The sequence below is a fragment of the Halichoerus grypus genome, chromosome 10 (genome assembly GCF_964656455.1).
Source record: "Halichoerus grypus chromosome 10, mHalGry1.hap1.1, whole genome shotgun sequence".
Taxonomy (NCBI): Eukaryota; Metazoa; Chordata; class Mammalia; order Carnivora; family Phocidae; genus Halichoerus; species Halichoerus grypus.
In genome coordinates this window covers 133,674,627-133,700,448 of record NC_135721.1, presented here as the reverse complement: position 1 = coordinate 133,700,448, position 25,822 = coordinate 133,674,627, and the positions used below count along the sequence as shown (strand labels likewise).

General features: G+C 52.3%; 1 protein-coding gene and 2 long non-coding RNA genes across 3 annotated transcripts; 1 reads left to right on the top strand and 2 right to left on the bottom strand.

Moving 5' to 3' along the window:
* Positions 1-9,313: 9,313 nt before the first annotated feature.
* LOC144379302 (uncharacterized) lies at positions 9,314-10,901 on the bottom strand. Its single transcript, XR_013442107.1, has 2 exons — positions 10,688-10,901; positions 9,314-10,533 (listed from the first exon to the last, which is right to left on the bottom strand). It is a non-coding gene; the product is annotated as an uncharacterized LOC144379302 (long non-coding RNA).
* Positions 10,902-12,561: 1,660 nt separating this feature from the next.
* On the bottom strand, positions 12,562-17,836 carry PCK1 (phosphoenolpyruvate carboxykinase 1). The gene is made up of 10 exons (XM_036094401.2): positions 17,719-17,836; positions 17,291-17,555; positions 16,606-16,787; positions 16,023-16,226; positions 15,706-15,893; positions 15,189-15,351; positions 14,516-14,740; positions 14,291-14,422; positions 13,824-13,919; positions 12,562-13,634 (listed from the first exon to the last, which is right to left on the bottom strand). Exons 2-10 carry the CDS (start codon positions 17,512-17,514, stop codon positions 13,180-13,182), a joined length of 1,869 nt encoding a protein of 622 aa, XP_035950294.1. The 5' UTR covers positions 17,515-17,555; positions 17,719-17,836; the 3' UTR covers positions 12,562-13,179.
* A 6,115-nt stretch (positions 17,837-23,951) lies between these two features.
* On the top strand, positions 23,952-25,323 carry LOC118537077 (uncharacterized). Its single transcript, XR_013441543.1, has 3 exons — positions 23,952-24,047; positions 24,337-24,423; positions 24,846-25,323. It is a non-coding gene; the product is annotated as an uncharacterized LOC118537077 (long non-coding RNA).
* The last annotated feature ends 499 nt before the right edge of the window (positions 25,324-25,822 follow it).

Here is a 25,822-nt window from a genome sequence, read left to right as displayed (position 1 = left end):
GGGCAGTAGCACCTCTGTCTGCTTCCCTGGGTGGGGGGCCGAGGCAGGTGGGGGGCGAGCGAGCCGTTCGGTGGCAGGGCATTTGGACCTGTCTGCAGGAGCGAGGGAGATGGTGGTGCTCACAGCGAGCCCCCCACCGTCTCTCGTACGCAGCGTGAGAATGAAGGCAGCATTTCCTCCGAGGGCTTTCGGGGGACCCCAGGAGGCACTGAGAAGGCACTCAGCACAGTGCTCTGCGCCTGGCAAGCACTCGATGGGGGGCGGATGGGAGGGTTGTTTATCTAGGAAGGAACAAATGTCATCAGCTTAGCTCTGGGTCAGGAAGCAGCTCCGAAGTGTTGGCAGAGCTCACCCCCAGCAGGGACCCCTGACCCAAAACTGCTGTCCAAAGCCTAGGGCCATGTCCAGTTGGCTGGCATGGGAGCCCCCCAGAGTCTGCCACGCGGATAACACTCAGCAAATGGTCCCCGGTTGCTCAAACTTTCACCCAACCACTGGTAACGTCTGCAGAGCGTTGGGGGAACCCAGGCCTGGCTCCACCTGGGTCAGTGGATGGCTGGAAGGCAGACAGCGGCAGGTAGATGCAGCCCCTCTGGGCTCAGACACGTCGGGGGTCAAGCCCTGTCCCGCCCTGAGCATCCAGGGACCTTGGCAAGTCTCTCACCCCGTGAGCCCCATAAGCTGGATCTTGGTGTCATGGCTGCCTCGGGTGGGGGGGAGGCTGGGGGCTCAGAGAGGCAGCCTGCTGTAAGTGCCTTCTCTGCCACATGGGAGCCCACAGGAGTGTCGGCTCCAATGGGTGTCACTGAATGTCTGGCTGATACCAGGCACCGTGCTGGGCACCGGTGGGGTGGGGTGGGGGTTAGTCCAGATCCTGTTCCTTAGTGGCTCCCTCAACAGAGGTTCATCAGTCTCTTCAGACCACAAAAAGCTCGGGTCCCAGCTCCCACCCATCTCTGCAGTGTGGCAGTGTCCCCCGGAACTGTGGCTTGCTGCAACGGCACCGTCCCTGCCAGCCTTCGGGGTGCCCTTCCCAGGCCGACACGCCAGCCGATCGATCTCCCCTCCGCACCGTGCCGTGGCTCCGGCCTGGGGGTCCTGCCCACAGCACGGCTCCTTCGTCCGACAGGCGCTCCCCTACAGAGCCCCAGGACACAAGGGAGGCAATCATCGGAACGAGCCGACATGTACTGGGCACTTCCTGTGTGCCAAGCATGTTCAGAACACCTGACATGCACCCCTTCTCTGAACCCTCACCAAGAGGAAGGTCGTGTTATTATCTCTCTGGTACAAAGCAGGGAGCCGAGGCATAGAGAGGTAAGGGGACTCACTCGAGGTCACACAGCTCAGAAGTGGCTGACACCAGAGCCTATGCCCTCACCCCCTGCCGTGCCCACTGCAGCCCGGCGCAGCTGCCCCTTGCCCCGTGAAGTGTGCGTGGCACCATGAGGTTCAGTGAGACTCTGCTCCTTGAAAACGAACTATCTGGCCTGGGGAGTCACCTCACCACTCTGAACCTCAGTCTCCTCTTCTGCAAACTGAAAACAGTGGGCCCACTCGCTGCTGGAATGTGGGCTGGATCCACCGTGAAGAGGTACCTAAAGCCCCAGCCTGGTGCAGGGCCACGGGGAATGCTCTCCCCTTCCGGCCACGCTGCTCTGCACTTGGACCCCCTGGATGTCAGAAGTCCACCACTAACCAGCCTAATCCTGGGAGAAGGGTACCTTGGAAGGAGGTACAGGGGGAGGCGGAGGCCAAAGCTGGGGGCACCAGCTTGCCTACTTGGCATTGCCTGCAGAGAGGGGGAGGGTGGAGGGGTGGAAGAGCCTGAAGCTCACTGGGGAAAAGGTCTCAGCTTCTGGGAACAGCATTTCCCCGGGGGTTCAGCCTCCACCACTAGGGTTTCTGATCTATGGACTTTTCACCTTGGCACCGGCTTCCCGAACACGTTAGCAGTATTTATCCTGTGGGAGGAGGAAGGGGGCCGATAGGTGGTGTGCGCATGCACGCTAGAGCAGAACATCAGCCAGGGCAGCTGGATCCGGGCCTTCGAGAGCCCCCGGCTCCTGGAGCCTCAGATGTAGGCTCCCCTCCTGCTCTTTCGTCCTTGCTCTCTGGCCCCATCCTCCTTCAACTCTTGCTCTTAGGGCTGAAACGCTGGTGGTTGGGAAGATGCCCAACCCACAGCCCCCCTCTCTGGGGATTTACACCCAGGGTGGAGACCAGGGCTAAAAATCCAAGCTCCCACCTTTGCTAGCTATAAGAACTCCCCTACTGCTTCATCTACAGAATGGGGGATCGTAATAACACCCAAGTCTCCAGGTTGAGAGGAGGAACTAAAGAAGGATGCCTGGAAAGTGCACGCACACACAAGCACTCAGCAAGTGGCAGGTGTGGTCTCCAGCCATATGGGTGCCCAGTAAATGTTTGCTATAGGTGGATGGCGGGAGAGAGGATAAATGGATGGATGGGTGGAAGACAGACAAATGAATGTATACGTGAATGGATACCTAGATAGGTAAATAGAAGTAGGTGGATAGACAGATAGTGGATGTGCAGTCACTATCCATCCATTGATTTATCCATCCGTCCATCTGTACATCCATCCATCCATCCATCCATCCTTCCTACCATCTCTGTTGGATGTGTGCTTGCGCACACAGCTAGGTAGATAGAGAATGGGACAGATAGGAAGACAGATACACAGACGGATGGGTAGATGAGTGAATAAATGGGTGACTGGCTGGTCCGATGGGTGGATGGATGGTGGGTGGGTAGATGTTCCAATGGACAACTGAATGAATGAACAGATGGAGAGATAGATGAATGGACAGATGGATTGCTGGATGGCTGGGACCAGAAACTAAATGCTAAATTGCCTCCCTCCCGAAGGTGGTAATAACAATTGCTTCAGCTCCTGCCTGGTACCACATACATTAACACGGCCACAGGGGGCCGGAACGCTGCAGCCTGCACAATCTGCTCATTAACTGACTCACGGAGCTTTTCACCTATTCAAAACCAACAGGGTAGCAGCGTGACATTTAAGATTTCCTTTCAGCAATCACTTGCTTGGCCTTTCACAGAACACAGCGTTCGGCTGTTCGCTGGCTTATGTTCTCCTCCAAAGGTGCCCGTGAGCCCCCCGTGTGCAGTAATGGGCCCAGGTTCCCCAGGGCTCGGGGGGGTGTGCCCAAAAAAGTTGGGGGCCCCTTCCCCCTCAGCTGCCTTGCCACACTCTCTCTCTGCAGAAGTGCTACCAATTACCTTAATTACCCTTCAGTTAGGGGGTTTCATTTATAACGGAGTGGCGAGGAAGTATTGGAGAAAGAGTCTCCTTGGCAACCAAGTTTTTAAACACAAGAATTCTCCGAGTTTTAAAGCCACTTCTCATCTAATTTCCCCCCTGAAAATTAGCTTGGAACTTTTCAGATGCTGAAATTTTTAGCATAACAGCAGGCTAGCACTTATGTCTGAAACCATAAAAGACCTAGATTTCTCCCCTGCCAGAGGCAAGAGCCTGGGAAGTTGTTCAATTTCCGGTGCCACTTTGTTCTTGGTGGATAAGCAGGAACTGCCACAGCCATTATGAAGTAACCACGGAGAGCGACATTTTCTGACCTGCGGTCGGTCACACTCCCCATGCCAACCTGTTTCCTGGACTCAGGTTGTTCAAGATCCCCATCGGCTGAGTTCTGCCATGTGGGCTGGATGGAGAGACCCCTGGGACAACCGAGTGGTCTGGGCCCAGCTCCCCAGGTTGAGAAGGATGGCACCAACCAGCACCCCAAAGTGGAAAGCATACCATTTCAGATTTCAGGGTCTGCTCTCCATTGAGGTTTCTCTCACTAAAAGCCTCCTGTCTCCTCCCTGTGCCAACAAAATGAATCCCAGCTCAGGTCCACGGCTTGGTTTTTCATAATCTGCTCCAGCCTGGAGCACCCACTCCAACTGTCTCCACTTCCCGCGGTCCACACACCTTACTAGGACCAAGCCATGTTTCTGCCCACTCAGCTTCCAGCTGTCTAGATGGCACCTACTGCCAACTCACGGTGCACTGATCCTCAAACTTTCCACCCTCAGCCCACCTTGATCCTTGCTTGTGCCCGTTAATCCACCTGCAATTCCTATACTCTGCCCTTTCGACCCTGGCTTTCCAAACTTGACATCATTTTACGAGGGCTGCTCACATGCCACTTCTTCTGAACCGTTGTAGCAATCTGTCTACACCCCTGAGAACATCCAGCTTTTCTGCTCTGTCCAGCTTAGCAGTTACCTCGTCCTGAAGACACATGGTATTGTGGGAAAATCAGGCAGAGCTGATTAAGCTTCTGGCTCTCACAGCTTGGGAGGTGCATTGCCCTGGTGAGAAGATGAAAGGGTGGATGGAAGGGAGATGAAGGGTTTACATCTAATGGACCCTACAGTGGTCAGATGAGCCCCTAAGTGGAGGTTGGATGGTCAACTGGGTAGATGTGTGGATGGATGGAGGGCAGGCGGAGGCATAGATGGTTGGAAGATAAAGAAATGGATAATTAAGTGGAAGGGTAAGGGGCTGGATTGATGGAGGGAGAGAAGGGGGGAGGGGGGAGAGAGGGGGAAAGGGGGGGGAAGGTAGATTGCAAATGCAACTCGCTGCCCAGGCAGAATTACAAAATCTGGGAAGTGGACCAAAAGGCTGACCACCTGGGAATTCTGGAAGGGGCAGAAAGTGAGCCTGTGGATTCTTGTCTGTAGGAAATATTGTTCCTGATAACTTGAGGCTTGAAGTTTTTCAGTGACCCTGGGAAAAGGACAGAGGCTCCTATGGGACCAATTCATTAGGAAGGACAGTCCTGATCAGCTCACCTAAGCACTTGGGCCGACTCTAAGTGCCAGGCAGTCAGAGGGCGTTCAATAACTATTCATTGGAAAGTGACGGATTGATCTTGGAGGCCTGCCATGGTCGGGAGGCATGGCTGGCTGGGAAGTGCACACAGGCATTTTGCTCATCAGGATCATGGGCTCTCCTATTCTGCAGCAGGAAAAACTGACCCTGCTGTGAGCAGCCCAGCCTCCAGTCTTCAGTCTTGCTCCCATGTTTGCACGGTGCCAGAACCCACCCCGTGGAGGGGCCCAGGGCATGTGTCTCCCTGCAAGAACCAAGGCCCATGGTACAGGGGAGGTGGCCCTTCCTCTGAGCCATCTGGGTTCAGGATGTGAAGGACATCAGATTGGAGCTAGTCAACCCAAAGCAACCTGACTTATAAGTCTGTTCTGGGAGTCAACTCGCCCATGAATCCAGGAAGACCCTATAGATAAAGAACTTACCCCATGGAGCTGGGGGCGGGCGGGGAGGGGGGGTTGTCTAAGGACCAGCATGAAGCTAGAGGGACATCTGAAAACTGCCCCTTTTCAGGAAGGACAAATCCCGCTAGGTCACAGACACACTCAGAGGCCACAGGAAGGTGTAAACGTCTTCAGCTTGCCCTCTGAGTTTTCATCCCAGCCTGTGAGGTCTATTCTAACTTGGACAGTTACACAGAAGGGGCACTGCACAACCCCAGGGCACACTCTTCACGTAGACCAGGGGAGAAGGTAGCGGGCCTTGGCAGGCTTCGTGGCCAGATTCGGGCCTCGCGTTCCTGAGCAGTGCGTCCGAAAGACAAACTTCCTGACGTAACTCAGGGAGCCTTGTGTTGTTAATAAAACTGTCTCTTTACTTCTTCCCTCAGACTCCCTCCCCACGAGGGCCTCGGGTGGGGGAAATAAGGAAAGGGGTGCACAGGGGAAGACAAATTCACTCTGCCTTATCTCTAAAGTGTTGAGCTAAGTGCCAGGCACATAATAAGTGCTCGATAAATAACCATTATTAGGGGAGGAAGAGATGGAGGAGATCAGACAGATCAGAATTTAATTCTGCCACGCAGATCTATTGTGCTTCTGCCCAAAGGAAAAAGAGAGAAAGAGTATCTCAACTTCCCATCTCCCTCCGTCTCTGAGCCTGACTTTGTGGCTGTGTCCTCTCGTCCCCTTTTGCCTGCAGCCTGTTGAAAAAAAAAAAGAAAGAAAAAGAAAAAGCCAATCTGGCATGCGTGGCTGAGCCTCTACCTCCCCAGCCCACAGCCCCTCCGACTTTATGTTTAATTTCCCTGGGTCGAGAGGAAGCATTCTGATGATCCAAGTTAATTCAAAATGTAAATTTCATCTCCTATCGGCTAATGGCTCTGAGCTCCGCTTTACAAACCCGGCAGCAGCTGCCTCATGAGTCACCGGGGCCTCTGGCTCCCTGGTCCCTGCTCTTAATGGTGATAAAGCCCTCTGTGCCCACTGAGGCCAGACCGGAGTTCACCTCTGCAGGAAGGGTGTGCTGCCAATCGAGGGGACCGTGGGGTGGGAGGTTCAGGCCAACCCCAGGGGAAGCTCCAACCGGGCCAGACTGGTCAGTCCCCTGGGGCCATCTTGGGCAGCCAAGGTGCCTGTGGCCCTTCACCCAGATCCGGGAGCCTCAGCCCCTGGCAGAGAACTTCACCGCGAGCCAGCGGCCTCCACTGGGGTCAGGTCTTCACCCAGACCCGAAAAGTAGCCTTGAACCCTGCAGGGGCTAGCGCTTGACTGGCAGCCAAGGCCTTCAGATGCTGGCTTCCCTGGGGCTGCTGTGGGCCTGGGGCTGCCCCTGGGCCCCGGAGAAGGTCCCTTTCATCTTCCCAGGAGATGTGGGGGCTTCTCTCGAAGCCAGCTGAGTACCCCACTGCCTGAGTTTGCCCGTGTCCTTGAAGACCAAACCAGCCGCAGGTTGGGAGTCTCTCTCTCCCCTCCACGGCCTGCAGGGAGCCAGGCTTTGGGCCGAGATGGAGGGCCAAGGGGAGCTGGGGATGTGCTGGTGAGTCTGAGCGTTCCGTTCCACACCGCCCTTCCCTGGGACCTGGCGTTGGCAGAATTGAGCGGTATGTGAGGGGCGGATGGTGTTATCAAGTGGGACGAACAGGGAGTGGGGGGTGTGTCTGGGGCAGGATTGCAGACATGCTGAGGAGTGACAGGTGAGCTGTTGGCGGGTGGGACGTGTTCTTCCCATCGCTGAGGGAAGCTCACCTTCTCCACCTTGTCCTTCTCCCCGCACCTGGACCTGGGCTCACTAAACCCCAATTCTAAGGGTCCCACCGAAGAGCCATGTGGCTCCAACTTCATGGCAGGTTGGAGGTGGAAAGACTTTCAGGGGGGAAGGCGGGGCACTCTGGCATAGCTGGGGAAACTGAGGCTCAGAGAGGAAGAGCCTGTCCTCAGACCGTGCCAGGATTCTAGCGGTTGCGGGGGATACTAGTTTTATAAACCAGATCCCCTTCCACAGGCTTCTGCTACAGGGGAAGGAGGAAGGAAAGTGGACCCTCTTGCATGGCTGGAACCCTTGATGTTCAGAACACATGTGTCTAGACCCTCCCTTATGTGGTGACATGAGCTGAACCCTCCCTTCCATTGCCAAGCCAGTTGGCGTGAGCTTCCTGACCCACTGTCAGAGCTGGGATGCTCTCTGGGGTCCTTCTCCCTGCTGGGAACCAGGTTGGGATTATAGCACTGGACTCAACACCGATGCAAGCCAGCCGGGAATCCAAGGCTCCTGGTGGTCCCAGGGCTGCCACTTGCTCGATTCATGACTTTTGCCGGTTTCTGTCCTCTCTGGCCCGGTTTCTCCTAGAAGTTGGTGAGATGATTTTACGGTGCTCGTAACAACTGGGAGAGGTTCACGGGCCTGGCATTAGATGACATTGAACCCTACAATAAGAAAATCTGTCCTTTTTCCATTTTCTCTGAATGCTTCTGGTTGTCTCCGGGAGTGAATTTCAGTGGGTTGTACCTGCCCCACCACCTCCTTCTTCCCTGTCACCTTTCTGACAAGGTGAGCTCAGGCCTCCAACCGAGAGCCTTTGACAGACTACAGGTTTCGAATGCCAGTTAAGAGACACTTTTGTTTTTGTTGAATTTGTTCTCTTTTTAAACCACGTTATGAGCTGTAACTCATGTACCGTAAAATTCATCAGCTTAAAATGCATCATTCAATAGTTTTTAACAGTCACAGGATTGCACAACCTTCACCCCAATCTAACTTGAGAACGTTTTCAGCACCCCGAAGAGAAACCCCATCCCCGTTAGCAATCACCCCTTCCTCCTCAATGCCTCTCCCAACCTGACCCCTGGCAACCACAAATCTAATTTCTGTCCCTGTGGATTTGCCCATTCTGGACATTTACTATGAGGGGAATTACACAACGGACATGTCTTTTTGGCTAGCTTCTTTCCCCAAGTGTCGTGTTGATCTGGTCACTTTAGCAAGGAATGCCTGTTTTTTAATTAATGGCTAGGATGCAATGTATTCTTCTAAAACAAACTTCTTTTGATTTTCCCAATTAAGGGAATTGATCATTTGCTCAAGATACCAGTTATCCATGGGAGGTGGGCTGTTCACTAGAACTTTTGGGAAAACACAGTGCAAATCCTGTCCGAGGGCCTGGGGGGTAACTTTGCTGTTGGTTCTCTGATTTGGGGAACTTCTCCTCCCCCCTCCCCTCTCCCACAGCCACCAAGCCCCTTCCTCCATCCTCCCTGACTGTTCTCAGAAACCCCCTGCATGAAGGAATTTGGGGGGTGGGTGTGAGCTGAGCAGTCTTTGCAAACAAATGCTTAGTCCCCTCTATTCAACAAACTCAGAGGACAGCTGTGGTCTCAGCTTTTCTCCAGTCGTTTTGTCCAGAAGCAGCATCTACAACGAGTTTAATTATGCAATTAAAGTCATTTTCCTGGGCTGAACAAATATTTACAGCATATTTTGCTGCAAATTGCTTCGCCTGGAGAAAGGTTCTGCCGAGCGGGCTGGTGCGCCTGGCGTACATTCACACATTTACATAGCCCATTACCAGGGGGCCACACGGCGCCGAGCAGGTGGCAGACAAGCGAGCCCCCAGGAACAAGCATCAGTGCAGAAACGGTGACAGGTGTCAGCAAAGCAAATGTGTTCCTGGCCCCGCCACGGTGCTGCCGTGGACCGATGACGTCCATTATTTCTCTGCGGCAGCCCAAAATCCCGGCTCTGCGGCATCAGAGAAAACCTCTGGGCTCCGTCCCACTGCTGGGGGGCGGGGGGCGGGCAGATGGCAGAGAGAACATTGTGTGTGGAACAGCTCTGTAAAAATCAGAGCCACGTCCATCATGCAGTGGTCCTGGGAGGTGGTCCTTGACAAGAACCCGTGTGTGGAACCTCTCCCAAGGGACCCCCCTGTGTTCAGTTTCCTGTCCAAGCGGGGACAGGAAAACTCAAGGCAAAACTTCAGAAAAGCAGAAAAAAAGTCACTTTCTTTATTTTACTTCCTCTGGGCTTTTTTCCATCTCAAGCTCCCATTTCACCCCAAGGAGGAAACTTCATCGTAGTTCATTGGGGTGATGTCAGCTGACTCAGGGTCTTCTCAGCTTGGGGGGATCCTCCCCCTGCCCAGCTCCCCAGTCTGCTGAAAGGTCTGGGTGGAGGCTCGTGCAGTATGAAGGGGTCGGCGCTGGGGGAGGACAGATGCCACCGGTGGAGACAATGACTGCCAGGGATAATCCAGACCCAGGTTTGGGAGCCCCTCAGCTGAGAAGGTCTGGGTGTCCCATCATCCCAGGATGGATGAGTGGGGGGCAGTTAGGGAACCAGTGGGATGATTTCAGCTTCTCACCTCTAGCGCAACCATCCTGAATGTCAGCCCTGAGGGGAGTGAGGGCTGGTCCTGTTCCCACCTTGGCCTGGGTGGCGGCTGCTTGGGTCCATGTGTGCCCCCCCAGCCTGCCCCCAGCGACCCTGTGTCCTTCCCAGGGACAGCCCCCCAGAGCCACTCAGGAACCCAGGGCTGGTCAGCCATGGGCCAGCTGCCGTGAGGGACAGCGAGCTCCCCGTCCCTGGTGTTGCATGAGCTCAGCCCACAGTAAAGACCTAGAGCAGAGCAAACACGTGCCTGCTGAGTGTCAGGCCCCTTCCTCACATCATCCCATTTGACCTCCTCAACCCCCTGAGAAGGTACGGTCATGGTGCCCATTTTACAGTTGGGGAAATGAGGCTCGGAGTTTTGTGCAATCACCGGAGAGTACGCTGGTGACTCACACCCGGACCCTCCGGACCCCAGAGTCCATGCTGAGCTGGGTTGTTTTGTTTTTATCCTCGTCAGACCCCAGCAAGGGTGTTATTGTCCTTTGACACCGATAAATGTCACTTTGGGTGACACCACTGGCCAGAGGTCGAACTGGGTTGTGTCCAAGGTCGCCAGTGTTTACTGCCCCCTGGGAAAAGCAGGAGGGCGGGGCAGGTGGGGGGAGGCAGGCCCTTTCCCATAGATGATGGAACCTGGTGACTTATTTACTGCAGTTGCTGACCGTGATGGCCAAGGTCGTGACCGTGTGCCCTCTGCAGGGGAGCAGGTCAAGGGAACCTCCAGGGCCCGTGCCCGGTGGTCTTAAAGCTTTAGAAGGAGCATGCTGTGTGGCACCCAGAGGGGCGAGTGGGCAGCCTGGGGGCTCTGGGTGAGGATGGACCTGAGGAGAGAGGGTAAGAAGAGTAAGAACTTGTGAGCCCCAAACGTGCCCCTGGCAGGCCCCACCCCGCCCACCTGCCCCGCTGCCCCTGGCTGCCTCCAGTGAGCTTAAAAGCAGCTCGGCTGTCCCTTTTCAATATCTGCTGTGTACCTACTGTATTCTGGGCTTTAACCCAGTCTCCAGCACAACTCCAGGAACCCACGGGGGCCAGAGGGCAGCACCCACGCTGGATTCCGGTGGAAGGTATCAGCCCTAGTTGGTCTGGGCTCGTGTGTGCTTGGTGGGGGCAGACCAGGAATCCACACCCGCAAACCACCTGGGCTTTGTCTGTCTTTCTGCCTTGCAGGGACTGGGGCACCGCGTGGTAACATGGGCAAACAAGGTCATCGCGTCCTTCGTTATTGTAGTCAGAGGTCCCAGCACAGAAACCAGGACCTGCAGGTGGATGGAACACAGTTGGCACCATTTGGGGAAAGTGAGTCAAGGGCCAAAGGCAAGGGTTGAGTCCTTGTGGTTCCTTGAACACTTTTGTTCTGTTTAAGGCACTCCTTCTGGGCTGCTCCCCAGACTCCCAGGGCCTGGTGGCAACGTGGTCACATGCCAGTGCGCTGGGCACGTGGATGATGCCGCGCAGGGGTGTAACATCTTCCGAGATGGCCAGCTTTGCCATGAGGATCAGAAGCCTGCTGAAGGCCCAGAACAGGGCATCTTAACAATGGCCCCCAAACTCTACCTGGAAGCCCCTCGCCGGGGGCAGGGGGTGGGGTGGCTCGGAGCCCAGCAGGGGGCAGAGAAACAGAAGCCCGGTACCCTGGGTCCCAGCTCTCCCCAGCCTGGGGTGGACGCTCCCCTGCTTTGTCTCCCTCAGACGTTCGGTTTCTGAGTCAGAGCACATGCCAAGCAAGGGTTCTGCTGCGAAAAGAGAAAAACAGGTTTGAAAGCCACCAATTTAAATTAATACAGCGGTAACATTTAATTGCATTAAACGGTTTTTTCCCCATCAGTTGTTTTGGCGTTAGAACATGACACTTTGTCGGGAGAGCTGGGTCAGCGCTCGGCTCTTTAAAGGGAAAGAATGCTCTGGTTGCCGTTTCCCAGCTCTGAGGGACGCTCCTGGCCTCAGTTTCCCCATCTATGAGATTGAGATGCTCTCGGCTTCACCTTCCATGCGGAGCAAGGCACCAAGGAGTTTAGGGCAATGAGCGAGTTTGCAGGCAGTGGAAGCAAGGAAAGCCGAGATGCCGGGGTGTGGTGATTAATCTGAGAACACGCGGCTCGCTGGAAGGGTGAGGGGTCAAGCCGCGCTCACTGCCTGTGCCTGGACGGGGAGACAGCAGGCCGAGGACGCCGTGTTTATCTGCCGAATGCATGTGCCAAACCCAGCTTCGGGGTCGTTTGCGTTGCTCCTGACCACCCAACAAACCTGTAAGCCCCGGGACCAGGTGAGGGCTCGAGGCCAAACCACGCCCCCTGTTTCTCTCAGGGCCACCCACTGTTGGCACACTGCTCAGTATACAGAAGGCGCTCAATGAATGCTCGCACCATGGAACTCCGCTTGGCTTTCTCTCTACTCTCCTCCCTTGTGGATGACAGTTGAGAAAAGCGTTGGTCAAAAAGAGTTTACTGACAAAAGCCCGTGAAATTGGCCTCAATTTCCTCAATATGGGAGGCTGAGCCCCCAGACCCAAACTTTTGCCAAAAAGCACATTTTAAATTCTCCCACTTAGTGACACAAGACCTACCATTTAATGACACTAACTAGTGGCTTCTAGACACTAACTGGTGGTTAGTTCAGAAAATCCAAACTGTGGTGCCGCGGTACCCTTGGGTGACATTCTCTCTGCTCCCACTTCCCATCTGGCTCCTTTCTGTTCCTCCATCCCCGCCCCCCCCCCCACCAGCTCACTCCCTCCTTAGGGATGATCCTGATGTCCCCACCTCCTTTGGAGGGGGTTCTGACCACACGATGTTTCATCAGAGAATTCCTTGCTTCTTGGTGGCCCAGATAAGAAAAACCAAGCAAATGAATCCATCTTCTCTACAAAAGTTTATTTTGTAATTTCTCCAAGAAGAGTTAGGGGAAAAAATTGGAATTACATCAAGGTAAGTAACAAGGGTATATAAAAATAATTTAAACACACATATTAATAATAAAGCAAACTTTCTTTCTAGCAACAACTAGTAGAGAATCTTGCCCAAGATTTTTCCAAAGGTATTATATACATCTTAGATAACAAGAAATACAGACACACACGCGTGCGCACACACACACACACACACACATTCACACACCCATCTATACAGCTCAAGTATTTTATCGGTGCATTCCAGCTAACTGATAGAGCTACAGTGATAAAAAAAAAAAACAAACAAACAAACAGGAAAGCCTAATGCATAGTGTCTTCGGGGTTGAACAAATGTGCATTGGAGAGTGAATTTTGGAGACATGCTAAGATTTCCCTCCCTGATCTCACAGTTACTAGCCTATACTCTGTGGTCTTATCTGAAACCTGAATCTGCTCATCCGTGTGGTCATTACAGTAGGATGGGTGGTGTCGGTTCAGGACGTCCCACTCGCTCTTCCTCCCAGCATCTCTCATGGACTGGAGAGGGGGGTGATTTCACAGGTGAAGCCCTTGGGTCTGATTACATCTGGCTGATCCTTTGCTTCAGGGCAAGGACCTCTCTCTCGATTTCACAGGGGAGATCGGTGTTAACCTGCTCCTCTAGGTACTTCTGGATGTCTTCCACCTCCTTCTCCCAGAACTCCTTGGAGAGGTGGAAGAGCTCCTTCGTGTTGATGTCCCCCAGGCCTGTCAGGTTCAGGGCCCCCTCCTCGGGGACGTAGCCGATGGGCGTGAGCTTGGCGCTGGCTTCCCCACTGATGCGGTTGAACATCCATTCCAGCACCCTGGAGTTCTCACCAAAGCCCGGCCAGAGGAATTTGCCTTCCTTGTCTTTCCGGAACCAGTTGACATGGAAGATCTTGGGCAGCTTGGCTGCTGGGCGCTGGGCCATGCTGAGCCAGTGGGCCAGGTATTTGCCAAAGTTGTAGCCAAAGAAGGGCCGCATGGCAAAGGGGTCGTGCATGATGACCTTGCCTATTAACAGAGAGGGGGGTGGTGCTGGTAAATGCTCTCATAGGGCAATATCGGTACCATTTATTGTTGACATAAGCATGCGTGGCTTTGTCTCTCTCGCACTACACATACGGACTAGCAGAGACAGACAGAGAGACAGAGAGCAGGCCAGTCACTCTCTGTGGTCGTAGATTTTTCCCTTTGATTTACCTTGGTGTTCTGCAGCCGCTGTGGCCTCTGATCGCATGGCCGCCCCCACAAAAACTCCGTGTTGCCAACTGAGAGCTTCATAGACCAGGGGGACACCTGTAGTGGGAGAAAAGGGTCATCCCTTAAAGGCTTTGATACAGACCCTTTGGCTGGCAATGACATCTCACAGAAGGGAAAGACACGGCCGAACGGTATCTTTCTAACTGAGCTAATTTTGTCCCCACCCCCCCAAAGCGAAAGTGCACAAATACACCATCGAGGCTACACAACAGAAAGTTTAACTGGATAGAGCGCCATTAGGTCAAGGATCCAGAAAGGCTCTTGGTGCCTTGCCAATTATCCTGGCTTTTTGGAAGCTGGAGATCTTTGGCACCCTCTGACAAGGTCATGAGAAAGGAGAGATTCCATGGATGTCCCCTGGAAGCCAACACACCCACATTCCCAGGCCGAACGAAAGAGAGCCTCACCAGCAGGTCGGCGGCCCCCAAAGATGATGCCCTCAATGGGCACCCCTTCCGGAGACTCCCAGGCGGGGTCAATGATGGGGCACTGGCTGGCAGGGGTGCAGAAGCGTGAGTTGGGATGGGCACAAGGTTCCCCTACAATAGCAAGAGAGGAGAGGCCCCTTAGGGTCTTGTCCAGACAAGTAGTGCTTGTAGGCTAGAGCCCCGGGGCCTCCAGAGGGGGCTCACCATCCTGGGGGGTCCACTCCTTGTTCTTCCACGAAGTGATCCTGATGCCTGGGGCTAGTGGCTGGTCGATACCTTCCCAGTAAATGCCCCCATCACTGGTCTCGGCCACATTGGTGAAGATGGTGTTCTTCTGGATGGTCTTGATGGCATTGGGGTTGGTCTTCACAGAGGTTCCGGGAGCCACACCAAAAAAGCCGTTTTCTGGGTTGATAGCCCTTAAGTTACCTGCAAAGTTTTAAACCAGAGAAGTAGAAGTGAATGCCAAACAAAGCCCAACATATATTCTCAGCTCTGGCCAGGCTAATTTTTGCACCAAATTCTCAAGTCTTTTTTTTTCCCCCTCCTCCCCAGAAGAGATTTCTCTTTTCTCATCCGAGCATTATTTTCTACTTTCACACTTTTACAACCCTTTCTTCCTCGTCCCATTTCTACCAGTACTATTTTAACAAATTGATTGTGTCAACAAGTAGCAACATATGGCTCGATTTCAATCCAGAGTCTATATTAAATTAAAGAATGCTTACACAATACATATTCCTAAGGCTTTGCAAGATGTGAAATAACTAACTTAAAAATCCAAACACTGGATATGGCAGGATTTGGCACACCTTAAAAGCCAAAAGTTTGCTTAGGTCCAATTATTATTGTCAACCGTTGGGCCTAAAAGAGTCACCTTGTTGGTCAAATTTCATCCAGGCGATGTCATCACCCACACACTCTATTTTCCACCCAGGGAGGCTGGGGTTCATCATGGCCAGGTTGGTCTTGCCACAGGCACTGGGAAAGGCTGCTGCGAAGTACTTCTTCTGGCCCTTGGGGTTGGTTATGCCCAGGATCTGTTGGGGACAAGATTCCTCCTTAATCTGTTCCTTCCTGTCCATCCTGGTGGTCAGTGGCTCAGTCTAGGAGAGTGCCCAGAAGCCCCCCAAAAAGAGGTTCCCAAGATCTATGTCTTTAGGTATCAAAACGAGCTCTTTAAATAATAAAGTCTAAAGGAGCTCCATTGGTCCCATTGCATTTGAAGTGCTTCAAAAGAAGCATTAATAATCATTGGTGGGATTTCTAAATCTGTCCTCCTCGGGGCGGGTCAGGTCTTGCCTAATGGGAAATGCACTTCTGTACATACTCAGACCTCCGTGCCCCCACCTCCGAGTCCCCACCTTGTGCCTGCAGAACTTCCCACATCTTACCAGCATGTGTTCCGCCAGCCAACCCTCTTCCTTAGCCAGCCGGCTGGCCATCCTGAGGGCAAAGCACTTCTTCCCAAGGAGCGAGTTCCCGCCGTACCCACTCCCAAAGGAGATGATTTCCCTGCGGTCGGGCAGGTGCGCGATGAGTGTCAGCTCTGGGTTACACGGCCAGTTGTTCACCAAAGGCTCTGCACAGGAGGACACATCGTGGGTGAGCATTCCACATCCCCACCTGGAGATCCCCAGAGCAAAGGCCCGGGGTTTAAGGCTAAGCTCATTTGTTGCTTGAGCTTCCAATTCTGAAATAATACGCTTACTTTTTAAAGGTAAAGGGCATCCCACAGAATGGAGGCACTTGACGAATTCCCCATCCCCCAGAGCTTCCAGGACAGCTGTGCCCATCCGTGTCATGATGCGCATGCTGGTCACCACGTAGGGTGAATCCGTCAGCTCGATGCCGATCTTCGACAGTGGTGAGCCCAGGGGCCCCATGCTGAATGGGATCACGTACATGGTGCGACCTGTGGGGCCCAGTAGATGGGAACCGGTGAGAAATGACCCCGCAACCACAGAGCAGGTGAGCCTAGTCTCATGGTCCCCACTAACAGCATCACACCCTTGCTACCAGCACCCCCCACACCCGATTTTGAAGACTCCACTAGAAAGTGAATGGAATGCCAAAATGAAAGAGTTTTCATAAACATGCAACTGGGTTCTGCCAAGCTATCCTAAATCCCAGTAGTGAGCCAGACATTTTCAATATGCTGCCAGTTTCATACATGAATTTAAAGCTATCTGAGGCCACAGGAGTGTTCATGGCTGTCGTAATTACCATTAGGATGACATAATAATGTTTGCCTTTGCTTTATTTGATTTTTCCCAAACAAACATCTCACTCACCTTTCATGCACCCTGGAAATCGGGCTTTGAACGCTTTCTCAAAGTCCTCCTCTGACATCCAGCGACCTAGTTGGCTGAGGCCTGTTTTGGGGATGGGCACGGTATCTCTTTGCTCTTGGGTAATGATGACTGTCTTGCTTTCAATTCTGGCCACATCCCTGGGGTCAGTGAGAGCCAACCAGCTGCAAACATAAAAAACACACAGGTTAGGAATGGAGAGGGAAGTGCCGCCATCTTGCATTGCATCTGTGCCCGGGATTCCCTTCAGCCAAGCGTCCTGTCTGAATGGGCCAGTCCCATTCATCACTGTGCTCTTCCCACACCGAGCAGAGGCCAGGCACACTGACGATGTCCCATAACTGTGGACAACCACACCAGCTGGGGTGCCTTCAAGGAGACATTTGCTAGACTACGAGCTTGTCTTTTAGGACAGAGCAGGTCTGACTGTCATTTCTATCAGGGATTTAGTTTGCAAAGAGTGTTTGTATGTACCATCTCATTGCAGACTTGAGCCGCTCGATGAATGTCATTACACTGAAGTCTGTATGGTTCCACCATTTCATTAAGTTTTTCAAGAGTCGACAACCCACCCCACCCCCCACTGGGTGTTCTTCCACCTCTTGCAGGAGCAGCCCCGCGGTGGCAGAGGGGAGGGTGTGAACGCGGAGGCTGGGGGCCGGCTTACCAGTTGTCGAGCTTCTGCAGCCTCTTGATCATGCCCTCTCCTTCCATTTGGTCCAGCAGCTGCTGGTTCTCCCCCTCGGAGCCATCACAGATGTGGATATGTTCAGGCTGGCACAGCCTGACGTTGCTCTCCAGGAATGCTCTCACCGCCTGGGGCAGGCTGTCTAGGGTGCCCTGGATGACTTTGGCTGAGAAGTTGAGGCCGTTTTGGAGCTGAGGAGGCATCTCTGCAGGGTCGTGCTAAGGACCACGGATGCCAAAATTCCCTGAAAGAGAAAACACAGCTTCTTGAACAAAGTAACAGACGCCCTCAAAGAAACTTAACATACTTCGTTGGGCGGCACCTCACAAGACAGTCATAGCTCTTAAGGAGAAAAGAAAACGAGTTTGTGTTATCTCTAGAAATGTCAGTTAGAAATCTCTACCTACCTTTCTTCTTTTTGGAAGATCTCAATGAGAGATCCAAGGGTTTCTTTTGAGGTTCTTCCCGCTGGTGGACGTGCGTTCCCAGTGGGAAGGCCGCGTTTGCTGTTTGGTGGCAGAAGCTCCTGGCCTTAAATCCCATGGAGGACAAAGGCCCCACCCCTCGGCTACACCCAGGGAGGCTCGTCTCTGACGTCAGGGGCAGGACTTTGGATCAGGGCCACGGTCCGTCATGCTTCGGGACTGGCTCACCACAATAAGCCCCAGGGAGATAATCATTGAACAGATAGTTGTTAATGAGTGCTGGGAGGCCTTTGTCCCCAGACCAGCCACAGCAAGTTCTTACACAACTTGTGATTGACTAAACTTCGACCCAGTTCACTGCTGATGTCAGACACTCTGTCCTCCTACCCACAGGCAGGTGGGACCCCGCAAGGCTGGTGGGGGCACCTCCTGGACAGCAAGGGTTGTTGGCAGCACATTTTGTGTCCTGCTGGGTGGCAGAACACAGTCAAGACCTAGGGGAAGGATGTGCCCAGATGTAAGTGAACACATGGCTCATTGGCAAAAGTCAGACCTTGCTGGGGGCTAATAATCTTACCAAGCGTCCCCTGTGTGCCCCCCCAAATATAAACTCTGCGAGGGCAGGAATATCTGCCTATTTTGTTAATTTTTGTATGTACAGTTCCCAGCATATAGTAGGCCCCGAACGAGGGAATGCCAAGCATCGTTCTAGATGCTTTGCATCAACTGACGCATTGCCACCTTCTGAGCTGGAGCCTATGAACAGCCTATGAACAGACAAGGAAACTGAGGCATAGAGAGTCCAAGTGGCTACTCCCAGCTCCTGGTTGTAGGGTGATCGAGGGTAGATGGGAACATAAGCCAGCGGGGCTCTGGATCACCCCACCATAGTGTCCCTTGTGAGGTGCCATTTCCTTTTCTGGAACTTCCCATGTATTCTCTAAGCAGTTTCTGGGCTGGATGCAGTTACCCGCAGAGATAACTACACACTTCTCATTGCCCTTGCAAGTCTGAGCGTCTGGGGAGTGAAGGGGGCTTGGTGGTTTTGCTAGATTACGCTTGAGCAATGAGACCTTTATGCCGGCTATAAAGAATTTGCTCTGCAAGCCGTAAGAATTTCAGTCCAATTTAATGAACTCTGGAGCTGCTTGCTGACATTTCGAGAGCACTGGGTAAGAAGTCAGGAGCACAGGGCCAGGCCCCCACTCTCTGCAGGCAACCCAACAGTGCAGTCAGTGGGCACCTTTAGGCTGGGTCGGGATTTGCCTGCGGCCAGCATGGGATATGCAGAGATAATTCTGTGACTGTGTCTGTAAGGAGCTGCAGAAATACAAGATTCTGGGAATGGCAGTCTCAGACCAAGAGTATCTAAAGGACTACCCAGTAAGCTTTAGTTCCCACAGCAAAATTAGGTATACACAGTTCACCATCTTCCACCAAAATTATCAACCCATTGCAATGTCTCATTTACTCAGATTCTTATTCAACCCAATGAATCTCTCGGTATAAACGCCATATGAGAAGTTTTCATTTAGTATAAAATTATTTCCCATTTAGGTGACTGGAATTCATTCCTAGTGGTGCTGTCAACCATATAAGTTTGTGTCATGTCTAAATTCAACCACAACGTAATGCTCAGTTGCTGAGGGACACTTTCTTAGCATCTGACACCAGTGAAATTAGCCATTCAAATGCACGGCCATAAACACGCAACACACGCATTTATGCCAATGCAGTCCATCTCACCAAATGGGTAGAGATTCCCATTTTGCTGATAAAACTGATGGGTTTCATTCCCTTGAAGAGTATATAGATTGAAATCAAAAATGAGAAACCAGAACTTATTTGCAGTTCTAAATGCTAACCATAAATTCAAGGTGTTTATGTTCAGAATCTTCCTGGAGAGAAATAGCTAGCTCAATTAAAATGTAGGAGGAGTGGGCCACCATCGTCCCTTGGCCAACTGCTTAATTACCTGCACTGACCTCAGGGAAGGTTGGCATGAGTCCTTTGCAACTGTCCCTCGTCAAAATAACGTGGAAAGGCAAACATTGGGTTGCAGATTCACCTGAAAGTGCTGAATTTGTTACAAGAGGGTGATGCAGACAGAAGCGAGGGTGTTGAGGATGCAGGGCAGAAGTATGGACAAAGTTCACTTAGCCTTCTGTTGATAGGACCCCAGGGGAGGCTGCCTGCCCCAAAGGGGTCTTTGCAACTAGAGATGGTCTCCCGGTGTGAGCTGCATTTGTCATTTCTGGGGTAAACGCCATGGGGACCCCCTAATTTTTCAAGGGTGGCTGAAGGTGCAAGACTGCTCCTCTTTTTAGCAACATATAAAAAGTGGAACCCAGACAAAATTGGTTTTGTTGGAAGAAGGAGAAGGAAACAGTAGACACTGGAAAAAAAAATGGTTTCAAACCCCAGAGTTAACGTCTTCACTTCTCCTTGTGAGGTTCCACACACACTTGTAGCTGTGGAAGCTGTGGGCTGGCTGTCCCCAGGATCCGAGGAGGGAGTGAGCAGGACTCTGGAAAGCCTGTGTGGAGTGGGGCAGCGGAGAAGGCTAGCATGGAAACCAGATGGCTGTCTACAGCTGCCAAGACTCAAATGGTGTGAGCAGGTGAGGGTGGGGGCGGGGAACGGCTGCCTTCCAGGTAAACAGTGGAAAGGAAACCATTCACTTAGGTGGGGTCTCACAAAGGATGCTGAGGACAGTTTGATGGAGACATATATTGGTGGTTTCTTCATTATCTGAGAGCCAATTAAAAACAAACAAACAGACAGGAATTCCAAAGACCATCAACACCAGTGTGTGGACTTCCTGCAGAACTAAGAGATGCTCAGAGGGATTGTGGGGGAAGGTGGATTCCACTGAGACACCCCACAGCACGGGGGGGGGGAGGCCCAGTGAGACGTGCCCAGAGCCTTCTCACGCACAGCAGTCCTGACTTCATCTGTGGTGTGTATCAGGCTTCCATATTGGGTCTTTGTTTGAACAAGGAATTCCACAGCCAAAATACACTGGGAATCCACCAAACACAACCAATTCCTTCCTTGGAGAAGTGAAACAGCTGAGACCCAGAGGATGCAAATAGGACATTTTCCCAAGCTGAGGCTCTTAACTGCAAGATCAGGGCCTCCCCTCTCCACCCCACCACTGATCGGGGTGACCACAAAATGCCCCTCAGTTCAGGAATCTGAACTCGTAGGAAAGCATGACCCTTTCTTGGTAAAGACGGAAAGGGAAGGTTGTTTTCCAGAAGGTGATAAGAAACTAGCGGTGTAAATCGCATGTCTTGTGCTGGAGCCAAAGGTCTATGAGCAAGTCAATTCTGGTCTCCGTTGCCAGGATGCTACTCCGTGGGCATGGACTGGCCCAGCCATGGGAGTTTCCAAACAGCAAGAAAACATGTTCAGCTGTACCATGATCTGCCATGGAATCATTTGCCAGCGCAATCCCAGGTGTGTTTGTTAGGGACAAATATTTACATGTTCTCCATTTATGGGATAATCCTAATGTCTCTGCAGTCTGGAGGGTATTTTTACAGTTGAATGAGTTGAGTTTCTATTTTGGAGCCATAGAATCATGTAATTGAAAGGGTCCTTAAAATGTTATGTTAATCCAGCTTAATGGGTAGGGGGTCTCCTCTGGGGGTGATGACAATGTCTTGGGACTAGACAGAGGTGGGGGATGCACACAGCACTGTGACTGTACTAAAGGCCACTGAATTGTACACTTCAAGATGGTTGGGTTTATGTTATGTGCATTTTGCCTCAATTAAGAAACAAAAAAGATTCTGTAGCCCAATCTTTTATTTTGAAGAATGTGGGAACAATGAACAGGTGTAGGGAGCAGGTGTACGGGGGAGGTTTATCAGAAGCCCTCTCTAGGATGCAGGCAGGTATCCCACACCCTCCACTCAACCATCACCCCATGACCTAATCCTTTCCACTTCTCTCAATGGCCTTGCGATGTCTCAAGACCTTGATCGTGGGCTGCATGCACACTCACCCAGCAGAGACGACAATTTCTATCATTTGAGAATCTTCCTTCAGGAGGGTGACGATGTTGTTTGTATATTCTTTCCACGGCGAAGAGATAAAAATGAATCTAGAGGTAAACCACTGTGCTGGGTGCATGTTAATAAAGCATGATTTTTGCTGCAAAGATGTGCCCACAAGACGTGTTCAATGAATGTCAATAACCAGGTGTTAGAACCTCTTCAGAGGGCTGGTTATCTCCCATTTCAATCATTAGTGACCCATGGAAATAGTGACTCCATAAAATCTTGTTGATTTTCTTTGGCGATGTCTCTGTCAGGTTTATGGAGAGGCATAAAGGAGCTCTGGCCATGCAGAAATGATGCACAGGGTGGATGGACTCCAGTGTGAGATGCCACATCCAGCCCGTGAATGACTTCGTCCTTCAGAGAGCAGTGTCATCTCTGCGGGACGCCGATGCTGAGACAGAGGCTGCAGCACCGGGCCACGACGGTTGAGTCGCCCTCAAAGTCAGGACGAGCAGATTCTAGAACTGCTCGCGTGGTTTGCCTCCCATTGCTCTCTACCTGGGGCCGCGTGAGACAGTGACACTGCTTTGCCCAAGCCACTTGGGTGGAATGGTCTGTAGTTTGCCGCCCAACACATCCTAAGTGAGACCAGGATCCCTCTCCCAGTCGGCACAGAACCCAGACTCAGGAGCCCTGGGTTGACTCCAGAGCCAGCTCCCCTGGAAATCAGACCAGTCTCTTCGCCTGCACAGCGCACAGGTGGATAAGATACGCACCAAGGCCGTTTCCAGCCATAAAGTCCTGTGGGGTTATCGCCGCTCACATTTGCCGTCACAGATTCTGAGATCCGCGGTGGCTTTGGTCTCATCTTATTTCCCTCTCACCTACTTTGGAAGACTGGTGACACTGTGTTTGCTAAGCCTCTCTTCGTGTCAGAGGCCAGGGAGGTCTTTGTTCCTGTTAAAATGGGAAGTCAGGGGCGCCTCGGTGGCTCAGTTGGTGAAGCATCTGCCTTTGGCTCAGGTCATGATCCCGGGGTGCTGGGATCGAGTCCCACGTCAGGCTCCCTGCTCAGTGGGGAGCCTGCTTCTCCCTCTCCCTCTGCTCCCCCTGCTTGTGCTCTGTCTCTGGCTCTCTCTCTCTCTCTCTCTCAAATAAATAAATAATATCTTAAAATAAAATAAAATGGGAGGTCAATATCACAGGCCAGGTGGTGTAGGTACACAATTGCATTGGGTGGGAAAAGACAGCTAATGGGGATAAGACAAAACAAAATGAAAAACTCACATTGGCCCTAAGTTTTTAGAACTCTGGCTTAGCTCTCCCCCTCAGGTTGCATGCTGTAGACAGGGCAGACCCAGGTTTTGGCCCAAATCACCAACATCCCACCTTCCTTTTTGTTTCAAAGCTTTGTTGGCATAGGACTTTTAGTGTGGAAGGTGTTAGCTGTGTGGCAGGGCCCTGTGGATCTGTGTACTCTCGTCCATTCTCCAGAATGACCTACGTAAGAGCTCGTTCTAGATGAGCAGGGGGACAGATGTCCCCGGACGGGTCGTTTCTCCTCGACGATCTCCGTTTCCTCATTTCTAACCTGAGATGGCCCTTCTGCCTCCCTGGGCTGACTTCAGGAACTACAGAGGAAGCCAGCCTGTGTTCTCAGTCTGCAACATGCAGAGTGAGAACAGGTTTGCCGTGAAATACTGCTCCCAAAACACTCACCCAGAAAAGACTGCAGCACCCGGCAAAGCACGGGGGCAAAAAACTAATTGCATAGTTACCACAAAAACAATCCAACACACTTATTTTGCAGCGAGGAAATGGATCCACTTTGTGGCACAGTTAACTCTATTGGAAATAATGATAGTCCCTCTGGAACTGAACACCACCCTCCCCTTGTGCTCATTGATAACTATGCAAATTCTTCCCCTTGCCTGTAATGTGGCGGCTCAGAACGAAAATGCCTTTTCTGGTCCGTGCTGGGAATAATTCCTGAAACTCAGTAAATCTTAACACACTCTCAGCTCCTCTCCCAAGGGGGGAGGACTCATACCACGGAGACTCAATGACACAGTCCCCGGGGTGGGGGGTCCAGCCAGCGCATCTCGTCAGGGGCTGAGGTGGGGGGGAGTTCTAACTTAGCTGTGGAGCCTTGAAATCTTTCCAAGTTGAATTATATAGAAATTGAGGCCCCCCGGGACTGCTGTTCTCATATCCTGGAACAGAAGCAAAGCCTGTCTCACATGCAGAAAACCCTGTTTGTGTGAACAAGGACCAGAGTCTGGTGGGAAAAGATGCCTGCCCGTAAGCCCCCTTCCCCAAACTGGCCTGCATTGTTTTGAAGAGATAACCAAGTAAACTAAGTGGGAAAGGGGAAAAGAAACGTTCATTTTTGTGTTTTGGATATTTAAAGAAAAAGTGTGATTGTTGGAGGCATGAGAAATCTGTGATGGGTGCACGGAGTCACCAGCCCACAGGGGCGGGGACAATTCATCTTGTCAGGAAGTTGGTGTCTGAGGCAGGAGCCTGGGAGGCAGTGGGTGGGGGGCCCTCCGTGCGCAGTAGACTCTGTGATCCTTTCATTTCCAATCAGGTTGACTTCTGTCCTGCAGTTCTTCTGCTGAAAGCGGGTGAGATTATGCCCATTTTCGTTTCCTGGCTTGAGCAAGGAAGCTGTGAGGTAAGAGCCCTCTTTCTGAACCCTTCTCTGCCTTGTCCAGAGCTGGCGTGGGCCGGGACCGGCAGGGTCTAGGGCCTGGTCATGTCTCAGGGTCTGACCTCAGCTGCCCAGCCTGGTGGGCTCACTCTGAAGGCAACAGGGCCAACCGTTCCAGGCTGGAGAGCGGTCGCAGGGAGGGGCTTTCAGACGCCGACTCCCATACAGAGGCCGATCAACCTCACCTAGCAATTGATTCTATCTGGCCATTAAGGTCATCAGAAACAGGGACTGGCTCCACACTTGGATCTAGCAGATAGGGCCCATGGTGTCCTTGGGGAGGCAGTGAAATGTAGCCAACAGCATGCACGCCCCAGGCAAATACTTGCATTCGTCTCTTGACCACGTGGCCCTAGTCAGCTCACACCCTCTCTTTGCTTCCTCAGTTCCCTCTGCTGTTAGCCGAGGACAATTACAGTATTTGCTTCGTGGGGCAGTCATGAGGATCAGATCTGGTAACTGGACAACAGGGTTGGCACATTGAGCCAACACTCATAAGTGCCCGAAGGAACAAAGCACCATCTTTATGGGCGCAGATTCTTTTATTGGCTTAACAATTGAATTCTCTGGGGTGCTAGGCATGGGAAGGAGGGGACAAGAAAGCAAAGGCAAAGTCCCCGAACTTCTAGGAGTCTGGGTTCTCCCTTCTTTCAACATCTTCCACACCTCAAGCCATGCCTGGCACGTAGTAGGTGCTCAGCAAATGTCCCGGGGGACAAGTCCTACACACACGGCAGACGCCAATGACTAAGCACCGAGTGCACTGTGCCGACGGTAAATATACCCAATAAATGTACCCGCTCCCTAATAAATCCCTAACCATAGAGTGATGGCAGTATCACCTCTGGTTTCTGTTTAACTTTTTCCATATGCTTTCCTGTCTCCTCTCTCATTTCCTTGAATCGGATTTATGTTATTATGCGTGCAGAACAGCCGGCTCCTTTTTCACTCCCGATGCTGCCGCTCCCCACTCATCAGCTCCCCAGAGCACGTACTGCTTGGACTCATTCGAAGCCACCCTGAGCAGGCATTTGTCTGAGCTGCGTCGTTTACTTTTCTGGAAGTCCCACGGCGCTTTCTCATAACTGCGAGCGTCAAGAGCCGTGAGACGGACGCGCCTTCGATGAAATAGGTGCACTGCATAGAGCCTAAGCCGTTTTAAAAAGTCCTGAGTTACGGCCGAACAGGCTCCTATTAGCAGAACGCGGGAGCTCATTGTGAATAGTGGTAAACACTTCTGGTGGGAGACGGGTCTTGACAGCGTTGATGAATGGCTAGAATCATTTTCCACCTGCCCGACTCATTCCAACCGCAAGCTGCTGAAAATACCCTTTTCCACTTGCCCTTTGCTAAGTGCTGAGGC